This window comes from Sus scrofa, chromosome X, assembly GCF_000003025.6.
Source record: "Sus scrofa isolate TJ Tabasco breed Duroc chromosome X, Sscrofa11.1, whole genome shotgun sequence".
NCBI classification, from domain to species: domain Eukaryota; kingdom Metazoa; phylum Chordata; class Mammalia; order Artiodactyla; family Suidae; genus Sus; species Sus scrofa.
In genome coordinates, this window is record NC_010461.5 from 92,576,293 (window position 1) to 92,600,453 (window position 24,161).

The 24,161-nt window shown below is 43.0% G+C and overlaps 1 protein-coding gene across 7 annotated transcripts in view; it reads right to left on the minus strand.

Moving 5' to 3' along the window:
• AMOT (angiomotin) overlaps nucleotides 5,703-24,161 on the minus strand; it is a 65,878-nt gene continuing 47,419 nt past the window's right edge. For all 7 annotated transcript variants that reach the window (XM_021080791.1, XM_005673837.3, XM_005673836.3 and 4 more), the window contains 6 exons: nucleotides 22,315-22,464; nucleotides 21,383-21,573; nucleotides 12,821-12,943; nucleotides 11,713-11,945; nucleotides 9,872-10,564; nucleotides 5,703-9,526 (listed from right to left, as the gene is read on the minus strand). In XM_021080791.1, coding sequence (XP_020936450.1) covers nucleotides 9,429-9,526; nucleotides 9,872-10,564; nucleotides 11,713-11,945; nucleotides 12,821-12,943; nucleotides 21,383-21,573; nucleotides 22,315-22,464 — 1,488 coding nt within the window. In that variant the 3' untranslated portion in view covers nucleotides 5,703-9,428. The remainder of the gene's footprint in view (nucleotides 9,527-9,871; nucleotides 10,565-11,712; nucleotides 11,946-12,820; nucleotides 12,944-21,382; nucleotides 21,574-22,314; nucleotides 22,465-24,161) is intronic.

Here is a 24,161-nt window from a genome sequence, read left to right on the forward strand (position 1 = left end):
AAAATATAATTTACCAGAATTCTTATGTGTAGAGAGCACAAACCTGCATCAATTCTACAAGCACCGTTTCTACTTCAAGTATTCATGAAATTGCATGCTTTAGTTTTCCATAATAACAATACATTTTGAGGAATTCTTGTTGTGGCTCAGCGGGTTAAGAACCCAACTAGTATCCATGAGGATGTGCGTTCGATTCCTGGCCTCATTCAGTGGGTTAAGGATCCAGTGTTGCCGTGAGCTGTGGTGTCGGTCACAGATGTGGCTCGGATCTGGTGTTGCTGTGTCTGTGGTATAGACTGGCAGCTGTAGCTCCTCTGATTCAACCCCTAGCCTGGGAACTTCCATATGCCGCACATGCAGCTCTAAAAAAACAACAAAAAAATACATTTAGATTAACCATGCTGGGGGAAGACTACATTATCTTCCGATTCTCTAGCTAGGATAGGAAATGATATTACAAAACCATTGTCATATGAAGAAGCCAACAAAAACATGAAGCCAAGAGTGTAGGAAAAATGTATTATAGGGGTGTGCTGGGCAATTAATTAACAAAAAATATTCTGTTGTTTTTCTTTTTTATTGTTATATATGTGAGGTTTGTCAGCTTTAGAAATTTTGTGATTAGTTCTGATTTCTCATTCTAAATAAGTACTTTACCCTCTGGTTGTGTATTTATAATTTAAAAAATCCTTTTTCATAAAGAGGGTTTTCCAAATTGTCTAAATTTCAAAATGCACAAGATGTGGATTTGCCCCTGGGTGTGAAAAAAGAAAAGAGTTTTAAAAAGACATGTTAAAAAAATTTGGATCTCTTAAACTTTTGTTGTTGGGAAGAATACATATGTTATGTTCTTGTTGCACAACTAGTTTTTAACAACTGGCAAGTTACAAAAAAATGTCTTTTCCTTTTTCTCTCCTAGCTCTAGTTAGTCCCATGGGTTTCATCGTAGCTCAGCGAATGGCATCATTCTCTTGGCCTTGATTATTTCCCTTTTACCTTCCCTTGTTTGTGCCACTCAGCCCCCTACAACTGAATAAATGCGAATTACCATAGACTCATAGCTTGAAAGAAATTTAAACTATCCTACCTTCTCTATGTTTTGATCTTTGATTTTTCTGGGAAATTTATTCTTGTAGATGTGCCTTTTTGGAAGATGGCATGTATAGAAGGAGAATGAAATATGTATTGCCAAGATGGGAGAATAAAATGCCAAGTGTGGGCAGAACTGGCAGAAAAAAAAATTGAAGTTTGATAAATAGATTTTAGGCCTTTGGAATATTTTCAATATATTCAGATTTTAAAAGCTTTTATCTGTGCCACATGGCCAATTTTTGATCCATGCAAAAAAATCTATGACCTGAGAGGTCGTATTTAGTCCCATGGAATCAAGGAATATAAGACTCGAAAGGGACATTGGAAATTATAATCCAGTGGTCTCATATTATTGGAGCTAAATGAGCTGACCAAGATCATAAATATGGTTGTGGTTGTCTTAAAGACTATAAACCATGTAAACCAATAACAAAGGTAACCAATATGTCTTGTTTCCTCAGAGCACTAAATTCAACCACTTAAGAATTATATCTGAGGAGACTAGGTACCTACTGATAGATACTAAGAGTGAACAACACAGAGAAAATGGCTGCCTATTGAAGTAAGGGTGTGTGGTGATAGCTAATGTTCAAACTGGACTTAATCATTTAACTGTGTGCAGTTGAGAATCTTTTATGTAGCAGAGGAACTGAAGAGGGGGAGGGAAGTAAGATAAATGCCAGGAAATCCTCGGCCAGAGTTTTTCAAAGTATGTAGTCTCAGGACAAACTACATCAAAGTCTCCTGGGAAGCTTGTTAAATTGCAAATTCCTGGGTCTTATCCTAGAACTACAGGATTATTTCCCTGGAGGCAAAGCCAGGGAGTGTGCATTGAATAAACACCTGGCTGAGGAGATTCTGATACAGATGGTTTGGAAAAGACTTCAAGAGGTATTCTTCTAGGTTAATATCAGAGAGAATAATGATGCCATTGCAGTGGTGTGCTGTGAGCCTAAGAAAAAGAAGATACTCAGAATAAGGCACGATAAATGACCCTATTGGAGCAAGAGTTCAAGATATTTGGGTTTTAGTTTCAAATCCAGCAAATCCCCCCAAATGTGGGGTTAGTTGTTTAACTCTTGTGGTCTCATTCACTTTTTCTTTTTTTCTTTTCAGAGCTGCACTTGAGGCGTGTGGAAGTTCTCAGGCTAGGGGTTGAATTGGAGCTATAGCTGTGAGCTTACATCATAGCCACAACAATGACGATCTGAGCCATGTCTTCGACCTATACCACAGCTCACAGCAACACTGGATCCTTAACCGACTGAGCGAAGCCAGGGATTGAACCCTTGTCCTCATAGATATTAGTCAGGTTGTTGCCGCTGAGCCACAATGGGAAGTCCTCATTCACTTTGCAGTGGGAATTTTTGAAAGATTTTAAGCAGGGGAATGACATGATATGAATTATATTTGTTGCTGAATAAATATAAATATTTGTTGCTAAATAGATATAAAAAAAGGAAAAGAGTGGGCATGGCAGATCAGTTAATACTATTGAAATAGTCTAGGTGAAAGATAATGAGAGCCTAAAATAGGTTGTTGGTGGTAGAATTGGAGACTATTGAATGGATTTTGTGATTTATTTTGTTAGGATCAGTGATAGATTGGACATCATCTACGAGGAAGAAGGGGGTGTCAAGCATGACTCATGAGTTGCTGGCTTGTGATGAGTGATTGTGGTTTTAAGGGTATGAATGATCTGAATGTTCAGGTGATTTGAGTGTGAGGTTCAGATCAGGTAGGTCAGGGCTAAAAGTTGAGGAAATAGGGGCATCAAAGGACTTTGAGGGCTCTGGGAAGTCAAAGGGAAGATATATAAAGTGGGAGTAGGAGAACCAGGAGGATGGGAGACTGTGGTCAGAGTGGGCTTCTGGGGCATGTGATCTCCACGGTGGAAGAGTTCTGCACGATGCCAAGGTTCGGGTCAGCCAGGGAAACGAACATGGAGGTATGTGGGGCTGGAGAGGGCAATGAAGCTGATAGGCCAAGATGGTAACCGTGTCTTTGAACCTGGAGAGGAAAACTGTGACCCAGGGAGCCAAATCATTAGTGTGCTTAGGAGAGTGACCAAATTGGTAGATAAGAGTAAACAAGGAATAGTTGGATGACAAGGACTTTTAAGGAGCTGGAGCTTTTTATATGGCTTAGAGGAGGAATGATAGCTTGGAAACTTCATTGGAGTTTCTTTAGAGAACATATCTTCCCCTTTGATATGTGAATTGTGGGAGAATGAACCTCTCCATTTTTGAGATTAAGTTTTAATTTAGGGCAGGAGAACTGGTATCAAACCAAGACGTTTTGTAAGCGATGAAGCACAAAGATGATATCATTTTGTTGTGTTGGTGGGTTGTTCATTTTCGTTCCTGGAGTAGCCTTCACATTTTTCATTAATAAAAATGTCATCTTTATGCATACAAAAGTATTCTGGGATGAAATGCTATTATGTCTGGGATGTGCTTCAAAATAACATAGGGTGGATGGGTGGTGGTGATAAATGAGGCAAGATTTGGTGTGTGTTGGTAACTGGTACAGCCCGGTCATGGACACACAGAAGTGCCTTAGAGTGTTCTGTATTTGTGCAAGTTTGAATTTTTCTTTGATGGAAAGTTAAGTAAACCATTTCATCTTTATAGATTCAGCCTATCATTTTGACCAGCATCTTTTTATATTCTCACTTTGTGAAGCACTCTTATCCTCTCTCCAAGAGGTCTGCGGGGATAAGTATTTATCCCTATTTTACTGATAAACGTCTCTGATCCCGTTAAGAGATCTGTACAAAGGTAAACATCTGTTTTGCGGCACATTTGGACCTAGAACTCCATGTTCTTTCAACTTCTGGACCAGAATGTCCTATTGAGTTTTTAAGTTGCCATTAAGAAGTCGTTAAAATTCAGAGTAGTTCTCTAGAGACTTTGATCTTGGAAACATAGTTTTCATTCTGTTGCAGGTCTGACCAAGTGAGATTTCCTTCGCACAAGCTCTTTCTCTTGCCTGGCATTTTGTCCCCATCTCCTAGTACACCAGGTTAATACCTGTACAGCCTTCAAAGCTCAATGTGGTTCTTCCCACACGCATCCAACTCTCTGTTCCATTCCCGAAATCACTCCCTTCTTTGCACCATTTCCGTATCCTGTTTGAACTTCTTCCATTTCACGTATCACAGTGGATTGTAAATATGTGTATGTGCATGTGCGGTTTTCTCTAAGAAACTACAATTAGGGACTGTATTTTTTGGAACTTTGGGGCCTCATACACAAGGGAAACATCTAATATGTAGTCATTCAACAATTCCCCTGTGCCTAAAGCTAAGGGTAGAGGCAACAGACAAATGAAAAAGAGTGGGAGCCAAAATAAATAGCCTGGGCTTGGCCAGTTTGGGCATCTGAGGAGTGAGGTACTTGGATGTGGTATGCAATTTTAAAGTTGTAGAGAACATATTTCTTTTTGGAAACTAAGTCCTGTCATTCAGGGGACTTCGCTCCAACTATCAGGGTGACCTCCAAGCAATGTAGAAACGATTCTAAGACCAAATCACTTATACATTTTTCTCCTCCAGTAAAAACCTTTCCGCAGGATAAGATGGAGGCGAAGGTGAGAAGCAGGGGGTGTTTTTTTTTTTTTTTTCCTGCAATGTGTAACTCATACAGACTGAGTAGATCACTAATCATGGTAGGGGTGGCCCACAGGATGGGAGGCGCAGTACCATAGAGATAATAAGATTGATTATAATACTGCATAACATATAGAAATTTTCCTACAATGTGACCTTAGTCACTTTTAAAGGGACACTTGCTTTTTCTCTCCACAAATGACTGCTCATTAAGAACTAGGCACAGTATATTCCTGAAAGGAATGCTCCACAAAGTTTTGTAAAAAGGTGAAGTTAATACTATCTCCTTTGCCCTGAAAAAGAGGACTGGGCTTTCACGCATATAGTTATCAAAGCACTCATCATAAATATGGAGGGAACGTAGCACAGCTTAAAAAAAAAATCGAATTTAGAATTGAATGCATTCTATACCCCCTTCCCATCTCTTTTGCAACACCCATCAAGCCCAATTTCACTGTGAAAGTGTCATTTCAAAGCCTGTGGGGATCTTATCCTCCCGGGTCAGACTGGGACTCAGTGGTAAACAGGAGGCACAGAGAGGGCAGTGTAAAGGCAGCTTTAACATTTTCAGTGAAAAGAGCCAACTTGTTTGTGGTTTTGATTTGCTTTTAATAACAAGCTCCTTCAACCAAAACTGATGAATTGGCATAAGAACAAGGGTACAAAAGGAACATCAAGAAGCCTTCCAAAATCCTAACCAAAGGATGAATTCTCTGCTTTGGGTGGCCATCGTTTTATCCCTTGGAACCAGGAGATAAAAAGATGCAAAGCTTTTAATATATGCTGCCTGAATATATAAAGGAACCGATTAGACCATGCGGCCCACGGTGGTGTTATCTTAATACTTTATAATCACATTCCATACTTTAAGCAAATGCAAATTCTGCCACATGCTGCCCTTGAAAGGCAATTTCACCACATACTAAATTGAAAGTAATCACTGATACAGCGCAAATAAAGCCTCCGTTGGGTAAACACCAAAGCATTTTCCACACAGTACTGCATTTTAAAATAGCTAACTTTATTGTCAGTGAAAAGATAGGCACAAAGTGGATTCAAACCTGCTTAACTTTATTGGAACTAGCTCAGTTGATTACAGAATGGGGGGGTCTCAATCATTATGGGGCCACATACACTTTAACCCAAAGGTGATTCCTGCCTAGCCTTCTACCAACCCCAGCTATCCATTTTACAAACATGCCATCAATCACAAGGGAGGCCAGAAGGAGGTTTGATGGCTCCATGTAAACCATCGTTGCTACCAGAAAAAGATAAACAAACTCCCAACACTTGTCCAACTGATGATGGATGGTACATGGAAGATAGATTTCTAAGGATCATGGCGGGCTGACATTGGTGGCAATTAGCCCGTAGCTGATGTCTTCCTTTGAAAACATGTTCAGTAAGAATGCACACATTTTAAGTAACACATTCCATATGTGAATGAGCAATAGAGATAACAGGAGATTGTATGGCTAACAGACATGAGAATATAATTTATAAAAGTTAGTGCATACGTATACACTTTAAGCTGCCGCATTATGAGTGATTAGGCTCTTCATAAAAAGTAGTCTGCACAATCAGTCTGTTCATTTTCCAACTGCTGTCTCCACTCAACTGTGTAACAAGAAAAAGAGAGCATGACAGGTCTCTTGGTGTGTTTCCTATGGCAGATGACGGCAGTATTTCAGGTTCCTACTATCCTGTCATCCTGAAGCTCAAAAGCAGCATTGAAAACAAATCCTTCATTAAAACAACAATCAAGATACATGACCTTAAAAGAAAGCTCAAGCTAGTTTTATTTAATAAAAAATTGTTAATAGGAATTTTATATCAAGTAAAGTTTGTTCTAATGAAGGTTTTCTGTACATGGGACAATGGTGTTCAACTGACTTAGAAGGTCCCCAGAGACCACCAGGCAGTACGAGTTAAGACAAGTTCACCCTCCTGTCCTGAGGTGCCAGTAAAATGCATAGATAGGTGGGAGTCCAGAAAGATTCCCCCAAATGTTACATCCACACAATCATGAAAAGGTGGCTAACTCAAGATTTCCCCCATAAACCTGAATTTTTTAAATGACATCTATTAGAGATTTTCTGAAAAGGCTGAATCTGTCGTCCTCGTAAACATAATACACTGACATGGACTTCTTCCATCTCTGAGATGTACCATATTATTTTAGCAAATTACCTGGGATCAAAAATTGAGCCTAAAAGGACTCCCTCTGATGTGAAGGGAAAGAGAAGCTGTAGAAAGTTCAAAATAGTACTTGACCAAGAACTTCTTCCTTTTCCCAAAATATGAGTCTAAAGAGATGGCTGCCACACGGTGTGGAATGTATGACATTTGTCACCTTACAGATTGTGATTAAAATGATGCCTCCTAGAGCTAGCAAAAATTACGGCTGTGTGTTATAACCATGAAAGGAGTCGATGAAAGGTTTTAGTTTATTTTTAAAAATTTATTTGGATAGAAAGTAGCAGTCCTGGATTTGCTACTTGTTGCTTCTATTATTTGAGCGTTTCTTTCCCTATGAGTGAAGGGTAGTATGAGTATTAACACCAATGTACTTTTAAACTTTTTTTTATTACTCAAATGAATTTATCACATCTGTATGTACTTTTAATTTCTATTTGATATTCACTTGATGACTGAGGACTAATGTGTAGGATGATCACTTCATTAGCAGAAATGTCAGGGCTGGCTGAAAAATCCTATCACCCTCCCTCCTGTCTCTCCCCTACCACATACAAAATAATTCTTTTTTAGGAACAACATTAAAATACTGTTACATATGCCATTCCTATACTCACAGAGGAACTGTGTAAGATGATCCAGGACAGCCAATCCCATAGCAAGAGAAGAAGTAAGACTGATTTCTTAGGGGGATGGTTCATGTGACTCAGTGTTGAAATAAGGATCAGGAAAGGGAAAACCTTGCAAAAGGCACTGCAGGAGAGGCAGATAGGAATTCAAAACCCTGGACAAACTATGCAAGCCAGGGGCATTTTCCAAAATGCATGTGCCCTGGGCCATGTCGCTGTCTTTTCTTAACATAGGGCTTTTTGTATATAAGGGTTTCCCAAAATAAGCATGGTAACTGGCAGAGCGGAACGCTGTGCTGTGTGATCTGGAAAAAGTCATTCAACCTCTCTGGGTCTCAGATTCCTCATTACTAAAATGAGGGAGTCGGGCTATATTGCTAAAGTTCCTTCCAGCCACTATGCCTCACAACGTCATATATCAGGCCTAAGATCCTATTAATCTGGTTTCTAACTAACACATCCCCAAACCTCTACCCCCCACCCTCACCTAACACCCCCCCAACTCCCCTCACCCCCCCATACCCCTGAAAACTTATCTTAATGACATTATCTGTGGATTTGTCACCTTAAGGAAGGGCAGAGAGGTGACACAGGGCAGAGACCTGTGGCAACAGGCAGCCCTTCTGTGTCCCTAGAGGCAGCCCTAAGGCTTGGGGCCCTGGCCTCCTTGGTCCCTGCCCACATGCGCATTTCCTGCTGCTCTCCAAAGGTATTCCCAGATGGAGTCACTGGCAGTGAGAAGAGGTAGCTGAGGATACTGCTGCAGCCCCCCTCCCCTGACCGCAGCATAGTACTTTGGGCTTCTGATGCTCTTCCCTTGGAGGTGATAGTCAACTATGCTTTTGAAGAATTTGGGAAAGACAACATGAGTTATTTCAAAGTAGTCACCAGAAATGCAAAGCATTCAACCCGTCAACAGAAATGCTTCCTCATCTGGCAAATGACTGGCAATTTGAGACGGGTGACACAACCAGTGAATCTGTGCTGGAGAAAAAATAAACACTAAGCAGATTGGTCTCGGGAAAGGCAAGTAAGCTGTGCTCCTGGCTACACACAGACCACACCAGTCTGCATACAGCACCTCATGCAACTCTCCATCAAGGCCTCTGATGGTCTAACTCCCTAAGAGAGAAGAAGTTGTGTATCACTCAGCTAATTTACTCTCCTAGCATCTGAAAGCAATATATTAATTATCCCAATGCATAAATTACTCCAGAGTATATATATGAATGTATGAACCTCCATGAGGGAACCAAAAGAATCCACTTCCAAAGCACCGCTGAAATAAAGAAAAACACACTCTCCTGGCCCAGGGTAGCTGGGAAATTGGGAGGGAAAATTAGCTCCAGCACCCTTCCATACCCCAATACTCCCTACCTTTTCTCCAGTTTATGGAGCTCCTAAAGCTATTCCTTTTCGTGAGCCCGAGGCGAGAGCTCTCTCTGGATGCTGCCTATATGGTTACTATACAAAACAGCACACACCCACATTCTTTCTGGCTTCCCACTTCCGAACTACATGTTACACACTGTCTTCTGAACATGCTGTGCTCTTCGAATCAAAGAATGATCTGGAATATGGAAATGCTCAACAAATTTCAGCACATTGAAAACATTGATGTCTACCCAGCTAGAAACAGTCCCAGTATTTGGAGAAATCCGAACAAGAGACTCTAGAGCACATTCTGATTGATCTGGCTTCCGAGGTACTCTCTAAGTGTACCAGAACAGACTGGAGTTCGTATGGTATTACCTAAGTACTATGTTGTTTCAATAAAAAGTCCCATTAAAAAAAAACATTCCCCCCCAACCCTTGTCCTGACCCTCAAAAGAAGAACAAACAAAAGGGAAAAATGATTAAAAACATTCTTGCTGATACACTGCAGCTCTGGATTAGGCCGTTTAGATGAGATATTCCACCATCTCTGCATCAGGCTCTTGTCCCAGGATCTGAATGGGAGCTTTTCTTTCCAGAGTATTGCAGTGGAAAACAGGGCCATCTAAATGGAAATAAGGGGTTAGAAAACACTTAGGTGAAAACTCAAATTGCAGAAATGGCTTTAGAGCTCACATCAAGCCAATGGCAAAGTGAGATCTGCCTGCTACCCACCCCCTGCTTCTTGTTCACCTGAGCATTTACTACTGAGAGAATGGCCTTGACTCAGCCCGTTCCTATCCTGGAGAAGTCATTTACAGACTCTCTGCCCTTATCTCTTCTGATTAATCCGCTTTAGAACTTGAGAAGGCCCAACTAAATGACCAACTGAGCCTAAAGAGCAGCGGCCAACACACACATCTGTAATTGAGGGCAAAGCCCACAGCTACCAGATGGAGAGAATTATTACCTGTTTTATCTGGATTGCAGCTCAAACTTGGTACAGGCGAACGACGTGGTCCAGAACCGGGAGCTGGACTTGCAGGAGCCTCAGCCTGAGCCAAAGCTGGAGTTGAAGCTGGAGCTGGAGGAGCAGCCGCAGCCGGAGCCGGAGCTGGTGCCTGAGTCTGAGCCGGAGCAGAAACCTGAGCCGTTGCTGGAGCCGGAACCGGAGTTGGAGCTGGAGCTAGAACCGGAGCCGGAGCAGCTGGAGCAACCTGAACAGCAGCAGCAGCAGGAGCAACAACAGCAGCAGCAACAGCAGAGGCAGCAGCTGGAATCGGAGCAGCAGCAGCTGGAGAAACAGCAGCGGCAAGAGCAGCAGCAGCAGTTGCTGGAGATGGGGTGGCAGCAGTTGGAGCAGCGGCAGCCACAGCCACTGGAGCAGCAGCTACCATGGTGGTGGTGTTGGTGGCAGCGGTGGCAGTGTTGGTGGCAGTGGCGGCAGTGATGGCAGCAGCAGTGGCGGCAGCAGCAACTGGAGCAGGAACAGAGATTGGAGCGACAGCTGCGGTTTTGTTGGGTTCCGTTCCCCGTTCCGTTTGGGTGCTGCAGTCCCGGCTGCCAGTCTTGGAGTGAGCTGAGAGCAGGGGAGTGGAAGGCGGCACAGGCGAAGGCGTGGAAGGTACAGACTCGGCACGGTAGTCTCCACCCAGGAGGATACCTACCAAGGAAGGAAGGAAGGAGGTTAGGACACTATAGGCTATTCCAATACAGACATCTGATTACCTCTTCTTCCTCTCGGGAGGTTCACGATAAATATGAATGGTTCCAAATTCTTTACTTTTGCCTCCGGGGAACCCAGGAATCAGTCCGCCAGGCACCTCCCACCATGGCTAAAAGCTTCTTTCAGGACTTGGCAGATCCCTTCTGGTTTTCATTCTCCAACCTCCCACCACAACGTATTAAACCTTTAAACGTCCTGCGTATCTGTTTTGATTTATTTTTCCAATGGTGATTGATTTCCAACGAGCTGTCAGAATGCTTCTACTCAGTTCCACTTCTAACCGACACCATCCATTACCAGACAGCTGGAAGGGATCAGGGCAAGAAGCCTGTGGTTGCAGATGAGTGTGATAATAATTGCGTGATCTAAAGTTCTAATCATGACCATGGTGACCTAAACACCTACTTTAACCAAAGGACACGGTAAGTGTCAGAGGACCGAAAAGGGTATTAAGAGCAGGAAAAAGAGCTACAGTGAAAATGTAGATAGCTTGTTTTCTCAGGCTCTAAAAATGTGCTTCATGGTATCCACAAAACTTCTGGGGTTTTGATTACAGGGGAAGGAATGGACAGGAATGAAGTGAAAGAGTACATTCTGTTCTCATCTCAGAACATTCTGGTAACAAACCTGCTACCCAGCTTCATTGAGCTTAACTAGAACTCCGCGTCCTCCTATCTTATGGGCAGAAAGAACCCAGAAAAGGCTGGAATACTGAAATTTTGAATGACACAAAGGCCACATGGGCTTTGAACAAAGACAAAAGGTCCTGCATGGCAAAAGCCAAAGATGAGAATTTTTAAGAGGAAACTGAAGTTATCTTCCTTCCCACACAAATATAACTCAGGATTTTTATCTTCTAAGGCCTTGGATTCAACCAATATTCTCTCAGGGAGACTTTACAGTGTGGAAGGGCTGCTAAATATGCAGCCAACCTCTCGGGGTGGGGGGGTGTCAAATACCCAACCTGTTATATCTTCCTCTCTAGAGTTAGGACCATCGCTCCTTTTCACTGCCACATGGGCAAGCATCTTTAGTCAAGGTTCCTTAAACGTGTCACTTTGATCTTCCTTATTTACTATCATTACCTAAGCTCCCCTTCCAGCTCTTGTCATCCCGCTTCTCCTCCATGATGGGGGTGCCGGTCAAGGTGGAAGAGTGGGAGAGCAAGCCTGATCCAGCATTGGAAATGGACATCAGAGACTTTGCTGGCCGCATGGATGACAGCTGCTCTGTCTTACTCGGCTCCTTCCGGGAACGCTGCTGGAGTACTTTGATCATGGCATCCTTCTCAATAATCTGGGCATGGAGGGTCTTGATCCTAAGAGCCAAAAGCAAAGAACATATAAAACCCTGTGGCTACCTCCAGGTTCTGGGCTCACTACTTGCATGGATTTGAGCTCCCATTATCTTTTTGACTGAAGGATGGTCTTGTTGAGCCTTTTTTTTTTTTTTTTTGTATAACATATCTTTGTAGTTCATTTTATTTTATTTTTTACTTTTCTTGTATTTTATTTTTTTATTTTTTTATTTCGTTACTTTTGAGTTGCAAGACCTGAGACAGGGTGCAACAATTTCTAATGCCTTTTATACACCCAAATGGGCACAGTGGAGGATCCAAGAGTCGCTTAAACTTTAGGCCATCCAAGCAGTGCATCAGTGAAAGAAAGGCTGTGTGTGAGAAAGTAAACTGATGTAGTGGGACCATAGCGAAGAATCTAAGTCAATGGAAATGATGAGTCCATGAGAAGATGAGAACTTCTAAGAATGGGCTGCAACTTGGCTAATAAGTAAATGATAATGAGTTCCTAAGAGACATCACATCAGATGCCCTGGCTCCCAGTTTGAGTGGATGTTCTTTTACTGAGCACTCTGCTATAGCACAGAGTTGAGGTGCAATGCTAGAAAGAATACCCCAGAGCGCAAATGCCAACAATTCAGATGCTGGATAGAATACAATTACTGAGGCCCATGGGAAAAGCAATGTTACTTGGCATTCCACAGTTAGTGGGAATGAGCGAGGTAAAGGAGACTGCATCTCAAATCCTAAGTAAAATGCTGGCAAGGGTGCAGAGGTTGGGGGAGGCTACATTATCAGGTGTCCCTGTGAAGGAAGATGCTCTGCCCTTCCCTACCGGCCTATCTGGTCTCCATACCAACTTCTCAGATCTTTCAGGGTCTAGATCAACATTTTACCTGCCCTCCATGTCAAGGCAACGCTTATTGGCCATCAAGATTTCTTCTTCCTCCTTCTGGATTCGAGCTTCTAGAGCTGTGTCATAGCTGGTGTTAGGAGAGTGGCTGATGACTGTTGTGTCCCTGGGCAAGAAAAAGGCAGTGATGATGACAGGAGGGCAACAAAATCGATGAATCCTATCTCCCTCCTAAGTCAAAGGTACTGCTGGAAAGCCTTGCATTGAAATCAAACTTCGGACACCCTCCCCAAATCTTCTGGCATACCGTCCCTTCAAGTCTTTAGATCATGACCAGGCAATAGGAAGACATTTATATTTCTACTTCATATTATTATTTATATTACATATGAGATACTCCCACTTTATTCTCATAACAGTCACGAAGGGGAAAAGGCTAGATGCTGAAGGAAGTAGAGATGGTACTCAATAGCGACTGCTACATTTAGTAACAGTAATGCCACCTAAGTGCCAGAAACAAACTCTAGATATGTCAACAGCGAAGTTCAGGTAGGGCAGGGGGAGCTGAGTGAGGAGCAGGGCCTTTGAGTCAGTGCCACTTGATTCCTATCTAAGCTACATCTTATACACTCTAGTGCCAAATCAACGAGTCTCCCCAGGTGACTATTCTTTTGCCAAAGTCTCAACTGCATGAGGGACCATCTTGTTCCATCTGAAAGTATCTCAGGCCATTAATTCAAAGAGTAATTAATTGAAAGTATGTGTGTGTTTGTGCATGTGCACAGGCGGTGGTGGGGAGGGAAGCGAAGAGAAGCAAGCAGAGGAAGGGAGAGGGTCTAACGCATGGGCAAGGCTGGTGTTTAAGCAGCACAAGTCAAAAACATATGGGAACCCGGAGTGCCTGTTGTGGCACAGTGGTTAACGAATCCGACTAGGAACCATGAGGTTGCGGGTTTGATCCCTGCCCTTGCTCAGTGGGTTGAGGATCTGGCGTTGCCCTGAGCTGTGATGTAGGTCACAGACATGGCTGGGATCCTGCGTTGCTGTGGCTGTGGTGTAGGCCGGTGGCTGCAGCTCCGATTGGACCCCTAGCCTGGGAACATCCATATGCGGTGGGAGCCGCCCAAGAAATGGCAAAAAGACAAAAATAATAATAATAATAATAATAATGGGAATCCTAAATCCTCTTGATAAGTGATGCCATGCATCTTTCTTTAGTTCATTTGGAACGAGTAATAGAGAAAAGAGGGAAAAGAATGAAGAAAACTGGATCTTATTTGAGTACCTTGGAGGGAAAGAAAAAGGGATCAGGGATAATATTGATGTAATTATATGGGTCTGAAAGAAAACCAGACAATAAGCTGAGAAAACAATGAACCAGCACTGTGGCGTAATATTTCCTCTGAGAACAAGGATCTGCAGGACAACTCCAGGCATCTTTTCTGCTAGCAGCTGGCTATACTCTGTTAGCTTAGAGACTGTAATCAGTACATAGGGCAATGAAGGGGCAGGGGGATGAAGAGGCAAAACGTCGGCATTAAAGGTAGGGAATTTGGGTGTGCTTCTGCAAAACTACTGTTCTTCCAAATGCTTGCACTTTACATGCAAGGCAGAAACAATTTATTTGAATGGTGAAATAAGTGGAGACCAAAACGGTATGGGACCACAGTGGCTTTCATCATTTGCTAAATTCAAATATTTTAGCATCTGGGAATTCTACCCTCTTTCTAGTACAGCTCACTCGATTATAGTCCTACTAGGAACGGCCCCTGTGCTCCAAAGTAATCAAGATGCAGCAGCATATTGTGTAGTGTTGAGAGCACAGACCCTGACTTTAGATCACAGCAGGGCCAAGTTCCTCTTTCCTCAGTACTCTGCCACTACCAAATTCTATGAGCCCAGGAATTAGGTTAACTGCTCTAAGCCACAGTCTCCTTGTTTGCAAAACTGAGATAATAATTTTATCTCATGGGATTTGGGGGAGGATAAAATAAAAGTGTGCATGTAAAACATACAGGGCCAGGCAAAGCAGAAACACTCGACAAAGTTATCTGTTATTGAGAGAAAAGTGTAGGCAGAAGGAGAATAACAAACAAAAGAGTATGAACCAAGTGAATCCCAGCCCTTGGAATGACCTGGAGGCAATTCCTGCAGTGCACAGTTCCAATGTGATGGTAGAGACTTCAGAGCCAGGCCTCTTTTTAAAAGTGCACAGTGTCTGTGGACACTGGGGACTTGAGCGTACGGTTTGTCACTGGGGGAGCCAGTGCTGGCTTACTGCCACTTTCATTGCATAAAAGACCATTTTGGGGACACAGAGCTCTGCCAGCTAATTGATATGGACACTGTGAACTCCTCAGGAATGGAGCCTGAAAATGTGGGGCACTTAGTGAATTCCTCCAGAGCTGCCAGGACAGCCTTCAACATCAATCTTCTTCTAGAAGACTTAAGCAAAAGCAAGAAAGGACAGCATTTGTAGGAGTAACTTGACCTGCTAACTTCCAATACTCAGAGACTATCCTTAAGCACATCTGTGGGGAGATGATGGACTTGAAATTGTAACCTACAGACCCCCAAACCGTATATCCCTGAAATTACTGTCCTATGTCTTTTTTTTTTTTTTTTTTTTTTTTTTTTTAGGGCTGTACTTGTGGCATATGGAAGTTCCCAGGCTAGGGGTTGAATCAGAGCTGCAGTTGCCAAGCTACACCACAGCCATGGCAAGACTAGATCTGAGCTGCATCTGTGACCTATACTACAGCTTGTAGCAATGCTGGGTTAACCCACTGAGTGAGGCCAGGGATAGAGCCTGAGTCCTCATGGATACTAGTCAGGTTCTTAACCTGCTGAGCCACAATGAGAAGTCCTCAAATTCTTTTTTTTTTTTCCTTTCTTTTTCATTTTTTTTTTTTTTAAATTTAGTACCACACTCATGGTATATGGAGGTTCCTAGGCTAGGGGTCAAATCGGAGCTTCAGCTGCTGGCCTCTACCACATGACAATGCTGGATCCTTAACACACTGAGCAGGGCCAGGAATTGAACCCACAGCCCCATGGCTACTAGCCGGGTTCATTACCACTGAGCCACAACAGGAACTCCTCCTCAAATTCTTTTTTTTTTTTTTTTTTTGCTATTTCTTGGGCCGCTCCTGCGGCATATGGAGGTTCCCAGGCTAGGGGTCCAATCGGAGCTGTAGCTGCCAGCCTACGCCAGAGCCACAGCAACGCGGGATCCGAGCCGCGTCTGCAACCTACACCACAGCTCATGGCAACGCCGGATCCTTAACCCACTGAGCAAGGGCAGGGATCGAACCCGCAACCTCATGGTTCTTAGTCGGATTCGTTAACCACTGCGCCACGACGGGAACTCCTCCTCCTCAAATTCTTAAGGAAACAATTTCTGGCAACTATCCCTCTTGTCATCTTCCCTTGTCTTCCTCTGTGTGACAAAGTTATCCCTGTCACATTACTTACACTGCTTTCTAGAATGTCACCCATGACCTCCTAATTAAAACATCTAGCCGCCTTTTAAACTTCAAGGCCATCTTTTCCTATCAGTAGCACCCCTTTGTTTACTTAACATGTGAATTAGACCACGAGTGGAGCACAGCGTTTGAAGTTCCTGGGAGGCAGGAGAGTGGATGGACAATGGATAAGACTAGCCCCCGATTGCAGAGAACTTGCAAGAGGAGAAAAAGAAAGTAGATAATTAACTATTACAGACATGAGTTTGGACTTTATTCCAGCAGACACTGAAGATTATTAGAGCTTTTCAAGGGGGAATGAAATGATCCAAGCTGTGTTTTAGGAAGATCGTATTATCTCTGTTAAAATGTGATGGAGGGATTAGAGGAACCATATGCGGGAACCAGGCAGAACACTCAGAAAGTTTATAAGCCTGACAAGAGATATCGAAAACAGGGTCTGGTGAAGTGGCAAGGGAAATGGAAACAGGCTACAGGAGGTAGAATTGCTAGAACTTGGAGACTATTTAAATGTGGGTGTTAGGGAGAGGGAAGAATGAATGAGGACTTTGTTGTTTCTAATTCCTACTGCTCCTTTTCTGTGATAGGAAACCAGGGAAAACTTTTTTTGGGGGGGTGGGCGGAACTCTATAATAGGTTTTGACTTTAGCTACAGTGGAGTTAAAGCGTTTTGGGTTTTTTTTTGCTTTTTAGGGCTGCACCCGCAGCATATGGAAGTTCCCAGGCTAGGGGTCCAATCAGAGCTGTTGCTGCCAGCCTACACCACAGCCACAGCAACGCCGGATCCTCGACCCACTGAGTGAGGCCAGGGATTGAACCCACATCCTCATGGATACTAGCCAGATTCGTTTCCAGTGCGCCACCACAGGAACTGCTAAAGTGTTTTATGAATAGCCATATGACAGTAGCCAACAAGTTGTTGAAAATTCTAACTTTAACTTCAGAGATGTCAGAGATACTATTTGAGGCTATAGGAGAGAACAAGATAACTAAGACAGAGGATAGGATGAGAAGAAAATTGAGAACAGAACCTGAGAAAGACCCCTGCAGCGAAAGACTAGGCAGACACATGTAACGTATGTGACCGGCTTCTACCTTCTGCTTTTCTTTACTTCCTTTTCTCCCAGATTTTCTTTTCCTAAATAAAAATGAAGCATTTGCACATCCAGAGAAAGGTAATAACCTGATTCAGTAAGTACAAAGTAAGAAGTTACATGGTCGATCAGCTGTGTTATCTTTTTAGCTTTTTGCTGCTAATCAGAAATAAATCACCATTTGTGAACTGAAACTAAAAATAATGCGCATTGCCAAATCGTTCTACTAAGATGAACTCCTGCTTGGTAGTAACTTCCCTCATCTACGTTAAGCATCTAGAGAGGAATCTCAAGGAGCTCAATAACAGGAAGTTATAATATAGGCCATGTTATTGTGATTAAAAGCAACTACATAATACTCAATTACTACCTCTTAAACAGGTAATAATCCCTATTTTACCATCTTTGAAATCATCCTATCTGGGAGGCAGCAGAGTATCATGGTTAAGGTGTCAAAAATATATATTTAAGTCCAGGTTCTTCTGCTCTTAGTAGCTGTGTGAATTATTTAACCTGTCTGTGCCTCAGTTTCCTCATCTGTAGAATGGGTACTAGTTCTTATCTCAAAAAATTATTGTGAAGACAAGCAATAATTGTAAAGTGCTTAGAAGAGTGCCTTATATGGTAAACTACATGAGATTCTTGAATTGACAGCTTTCCCTTTAACAAGAAGTGTTTCATAGAATGAGAGCGCTGAAATGGGTATAAACAGATTACCTATGCCTTCTTCCCTCAGAAAAGACAGATGTCTCTTCTTATATTAAAAATCCGTATTATTCACAATGGCCAAGCACTGGAAACAATCCAACTATCCATCATCAAGTGAATGCATAAACTGTGGTACATCCATGCTATGGAACACTATTCAGTAATTAAAAGGGTATAGACTATTGATGTACACATTAACTTAGAGGAAGCTCAAAATCATCACGCTGAGGAAAAGAAATCAAACAAAAAGAGTATGTATTATACAGCTCTTTTTATATGATGTTCTAGAAAAGGCAAAATTACCATGACAAAAACCAGATGTTGTCTGGGGCCAGGCATGGGAGGAAGGGATGGAGTTACCCCTTGATTGTGGTGGTGGCGACATTATTGTATACAATTACTGACATTCGTCAAATCATACACTTGAAAGAGGGGGTTTTTAAGTAGGTGAATGATACTTCAATTGAAAAAAATCCTTCAACTGCCAATGATACAACTCAAGCAACATTTCCTAATTGTGCAATCTATTATCTGCCTATGAGCTATTGCATTAGGAATAAATTAAGTTTGGGATAGTAGCAGGAAGACAGGCTGTTAAAATGTGTGCTAGACTTAGGGATTTAAGTTATTGAGTTAGAAATCTTTTCCCTCCTTCTTTTACTTCTTCCTTTTTCCTTCTTTTTTTTTTCTTCCTTCATTACTCAAATATATGTTGAGGATTTTCCATCTGCAGCAAAGATCCTTGGTGCTTAAAACTTATTTTGGAAGAAAATAGAATATAAAGCTTATACTACAGAAAAGGGCAAAGAGCAGAACCTTGGTCAATGCATTTAGGGTTGGGAGGAGGAAAGTGAATCACTGGACCAAAAAGCAATGCCAAGAGAAGGAAAGGCAGAAGAGCCTACAGGTTTTGAAATAAGGTTTTCTGAATGTTAATTTCCAAATTTGAAATTCCATCAAGAGAGAAAGGAAGGAGAAGGAAATCCATCTCTGTGGAAAAATAGTTTAATCTTACAAATAGAAGAATCTGGAGGAATCGCCTCATCCAATTCTTTTATTTTACAGGAATTCGAATACAATCTCTCAGTCTCTCCTGTGGGTTGGATTAATAGGCATGCAAAAGGTACACAGTCCAGATACAGAATGTCGGTCCGGGGAACTATTACAAAGTGTTCCTACTAGGTGGGAACTGGCTGCTTTTTATCATATTAAATGATAAGCATGAATATTTTACAGAAAACAGTGGTTACATGGAAACTTTCTACCTGGTGATTTAAAGGAATTCAATTTAAATTAAATCTATTTTATGGGAGCCAAGGGATTCTGGAAAGAAATCCATCTAAAAGGGTCCCCTCAATAGTCAAAACCCTCCAAGGAGGAAGGAAAAGGGTAGATTGTTCATACACCCCACCTCCCACCCCCCTGCCTGGTGACAACCTCCTAGCTTTTCTGCATTTTGACCTAGAGTCTTTTCTGGAGTCAGTTTCAGCAGTGAACTTCCCTGTACCAAGACCCTGGATTTCCAACATTTTCTCACACTGCACACCTTCAGGATCTATTATCTTTCTAAGTTTCTGCCCAAAGATGACAAAATTGCCCTCCATCTCCTTTTTAGCATTAGGGCTTCCTGAGTAACCTCTGAACAAGCACTGGGGCACAGATGTTTTCTTGGGAGGCAGCAGCTAAAATTACACTTCATTCTGCTTCTAATCTGCCTACAACTTCTCCACCATCTTCTAGCAGAGCTGGGGCTTCTGTGCACTGTGTTACTATGTTACCATGTCCTGAACACAGCGTTCTCAGAAAAAAAGAAAAAGACACCTAAGCTAAAGCCCATGAAGACCTCAAAATCAAGGCACAAGCAATTTCAATCTATTTAAGGTTTATAGGTGGTATCTGGAAACAGACAGAGCATGTTAGAGAAATACAAGATGCCTTCCTGGGGAATAGGGAGTGGGCTTACGAACCACTAGTCCAACTCTCAAGCACTGACCTCCCCCTGATTTGGCATGAGAAGGACTCAAAAATAAATGTCTCCACCACCCCTTCCACACACATATCCCAGCCCCAAAGTCTGGCAAGCGCTTCCAGACCCTGCCAGCTCACCGTGTTGAGGAGAATGTTAAAAACAAACACCATGGTTTTTAGTAACTTTCTGGATAGAGACCTCTCTGGGTACAACATGTTACAGCCTGCCTTAGACACTCAACTCCAGACCATGGCTCTGTTTGTATCTCCAAGCATCCACATCATATCCTGATTTGAAATGAGTGGGTGTTTTTTTTTTTTTTTTTTTTTTTTTGCTTTTTTTTAGAGCCGCACCCGTGGCATACGGAGGTTCCCAGGCTAGGGGTCCAATCGGAGCTACAGCTGCCAGCCTATGCCAGAGCCACAGCAACACGTGATCTGAGCTGCATCTGCGACCTACACCACAGCCCATGGCAATGCTGGATCCTTAACCCACTGAGCTAGGCCAGGGATCGAACCCACGGACTCATGGTTCCTAGTTGGATTCGTTTCTGCTGTGCCATGATGGGAACTCCTGAATTGAGTTTTTGTTGTTTCCTTCTTTCCCAGATGATGATTATAAACAGCAGCGAGACAGACAAACTGGATAAGAGCACTGTGTCCTCCACAGACCGCTAATAAATGTTTATGACATGAAAGGGGGAACACATAAAAGGCAGAACCCTAAAAAGCCTCCTGCCACTTTTTCTCCCTTACCAAAGGGAATGTGACTGCTTCCATGTGATCAACTCATGAAGGCAGAGAATGTGGGCTTCAAATATAGACCTGCTCAAAGGGCAGGGATGGATTCGTGTTCAGCACAGCCTTTGGCATACCTTGGACAAGCCAGAGCTATCAAATAGCAGTAGCCACTCCTGAGTGACATTTACTTGCTGAGTGGCATTTCTCTGGAGAAACTTTCATGCCAGTCCTGGGGCTAAACAAACCTACACATGTGGCTGAAAGAACCTGTGGCTCTGGGGAAGGAAGTGTGCAAATGTTTGGTCGATCCCATTCGCAATTCTTCTGGCTCTTGAGGAAAGCCCAACTATGACTCCAGGAAGTTCCGAAGTCACTTTAATTTTCAGATCCCTGACCCTCTGACCCCACAGTCGTTCAGGCACTCCATAACCAGAGGAAAACAAAGAAACAAACAAAAACCCAACTACACACTTAAGAAGAAACTGAGAAACAAGAACTAGAACATTACGGCAGAGAAAATGCTGGAAAAAAACTATTAATCAGTCACTTTTCTGTTGTCCTCACCACCCATGCCCTTCAAGCAGTGACTCTACCTGGTCAGCTACTCACCTCTGGGCAGCTACAGTCGCTGCAGCATCCAGAGCAAAATGTCTCATCACGTTCTCCTCCAAATACTTCTGCTCCCACTTAGTCATATCAGCTTCCAGGGCCAGGATCCTCTCCTCCTTCTCACGAAGCAGCTCCATCAGGGCAGCGGCATTGTATTCTGAAACGTTGGTGGGCTGAGAGTTGCCCTGGCGCTGTCGGAAGAGATGCCGGGACCCCTCAGGTTAGTGAGAGAAGAATTGTGGTGGCCAAGTTCCACTTGAAGATCCCTCAGTCTTGTGAAGAATTACTGCCCAAGCCCTTGCAGTTTGGATTCTGATTCAAGGGCAAGGGGAATTCAGATGTCCTCCTAAGGCCACAAGACTTTCTATCTTGGGCTTGCGTATGGGACTCCCTTGACCATGAAAGGGGCCTACCATATCAAAGTGTCATGCTGCCTAGAAAGTGGGTCAGTGATTTCAAAATCACTATCCCTGCCTGCCAGCATGGTTTAGCATAGAAACGGAAATGAAAAATCTAGGAGTTGGTTTCAACATTGCCCCTAAACCTGTTGTGTGACCTTAAATGAGTCATGCAACCTTTCCTGGGTCTTGACTTTCTCTCATCTAAAAGAGGAGGTATATGGCCAAATGATTCTAAAGACTATTTTCTATCCTAAAATGTCCAGGAGTCTGTTTTAGAGCATCCTCACTTCTTATAGGGTCTACTCTTTCTGGGGTTCCTATGAAAACCCCAAGAGCAAGGTAAGAGGCATTAAGGATTTTGCTGCCATAGGAAGCTAAGGAAGCAGACTTTGTGTTTATAATTGGGATGCACTATGGAGTAAGATCAGTTGGGGCCAATAACCTAAAGATGAGCAAGTGTGTGCTTCTGGTTTTCTTGTCAGACACCATCTGAGAAAGTAGCAATCGGGAGCAATTTTAAGTTCCCCCTACCTGCTGGATTCGAAGGGATTCCAGTTCTCTCTCCAGTCGTGTCCGGAGACGGTGCTCCAGCTGCTCACGTTTCTCACATGCTGCCTGCAGCTGTACAAGAGCCTGCTGCATCTTTTCCACTTTATCTACATACACTTGCTTCTTTTTCAGCTGCAAATCCAGGTTTGGAGAGTTCCAAGGGGGAAGGAAAGGGAACAACAGGGTCAGTTATACAGCCCCCAAATCCAGTCTTGGGTTTAGATCTCTTCGTGTCCAGCTCCAGAAAAGAATGAATGGCAAGAAGGTCCTTCATGATGAGTAGCAGGCTTCCTTATATTTATCATATAGAGAAAGTCGCAAAGAGTAGGGATTAGGAGCTCCTTTTCCACCTCTCCCTCCTTCCCCATCTTTGTGTCTGCCCCTGGTCTGTTTCTTTTCTTTCTTTCTTTTCTTTTTTTTTTCCCCCCGTTTTCTAGGGCCACTTCCCACGGCATATGGAGGTTCCCAGGCTAGGGGTCAAATCGGAGCTGTAGCCACTGGCCTACGCCAGAGCCACAGCAACTTGGGATCTGAGCCGAGTCTGCCACCTACACCACAGCTCACGGCAATGCCGGATCCTTAACCCACTGAGCAAGGCCAGGGAGCGAACCCACAACCTCATGGTTCCTAGTCGGATTCATTAACCACTGCACCACGACGGGAACTCCTCCCAGGTCTGTTTCTATCAGTAGTATCTGTCTTAGATGGCAAGCTCTTAAGATTCCCATTTACGGATGTGGATGTCCTCACCTCTGCTCTTCTTCACTCTGAACTGGAATACTCTGAGAGAATGCATATCTTATTTTGGTCATGATAGTAGAGGAATGCTGAAAAAATAAAAGAGGGGCTCTCTCCAGAGAAAAGAGTTTAATTTGGAATGGAAAGGCAACCTACTCCTCTTTTTTTTTTTTTTTTTTCTTTTGTTAAGGCTAGACCTATGACATATGGAGGTTCCCAGGCTAGGGGGTTGAATCGGAGCTGCAGCTGCCAGCCTACACCATAGCAACTTCAGATCTAAGCCGCATCTGCACCCTACACCACAGCTCATGGCAATGCCTGATCCCTGACCCACTGAGTGAGGCCAGAGATGGAACCCGTATCCTCATGGATATTAGTCAGATTTGTTTCCACTGTGCCATAATGGGAACTCCCAGCCTACTGCTCTTTATATAGCTGTCTCCTCTCCAAGAGAGAGAAAAAGGGTAGTCAGCTACTGAAGTTACAAGGAGGCCAGAATTGTCTTTTTGAACTCTACGGTCCTGGTGATTATGCAATATAATCACTGCTCTCCTGGAACGTTTCTGCTCCTCAAAAGCGAAGCTGCCATGCAATGGTTCAAATGTCTTTAGTCTCCTCATTGATCAGCACTGCCTCACTAGTTCTTTATTAAAAGAAACAGGTCTTCTGCGATTTCTACCCCACTCAGGAGCCTGAGGGTATAACAGTGGACCGTTATCTCTCAACTTTCATTTAAACTTTAAAGATATTTAAGACGCAAACTGATGAATCAAATCTAAGTCTAAATGAGAGCAAATATGACTCTTCCTCTTTGCAAACCTATGAACCATAGCCAAAAGCAAAGAGAAAAGCAGGTTGGGACTAAGAATTTGAGTTGTTTGTACTCTTCTAACTTACGAGGCAAATCCCATCACAGTAAACCACTGACTGCAGTGGAATGAAGGAATGAGGAGGAATTAAGAGTTTTTACAGAAGGCATACATACCCTCCACACCTAAGAAGAAATGGAAAATTCAGCTTTCCCAACTTGATAGTTATGAGCAGATGATGCTACTCATAACACTTGCTGGGACGCCCCTCTTGCTAATAAA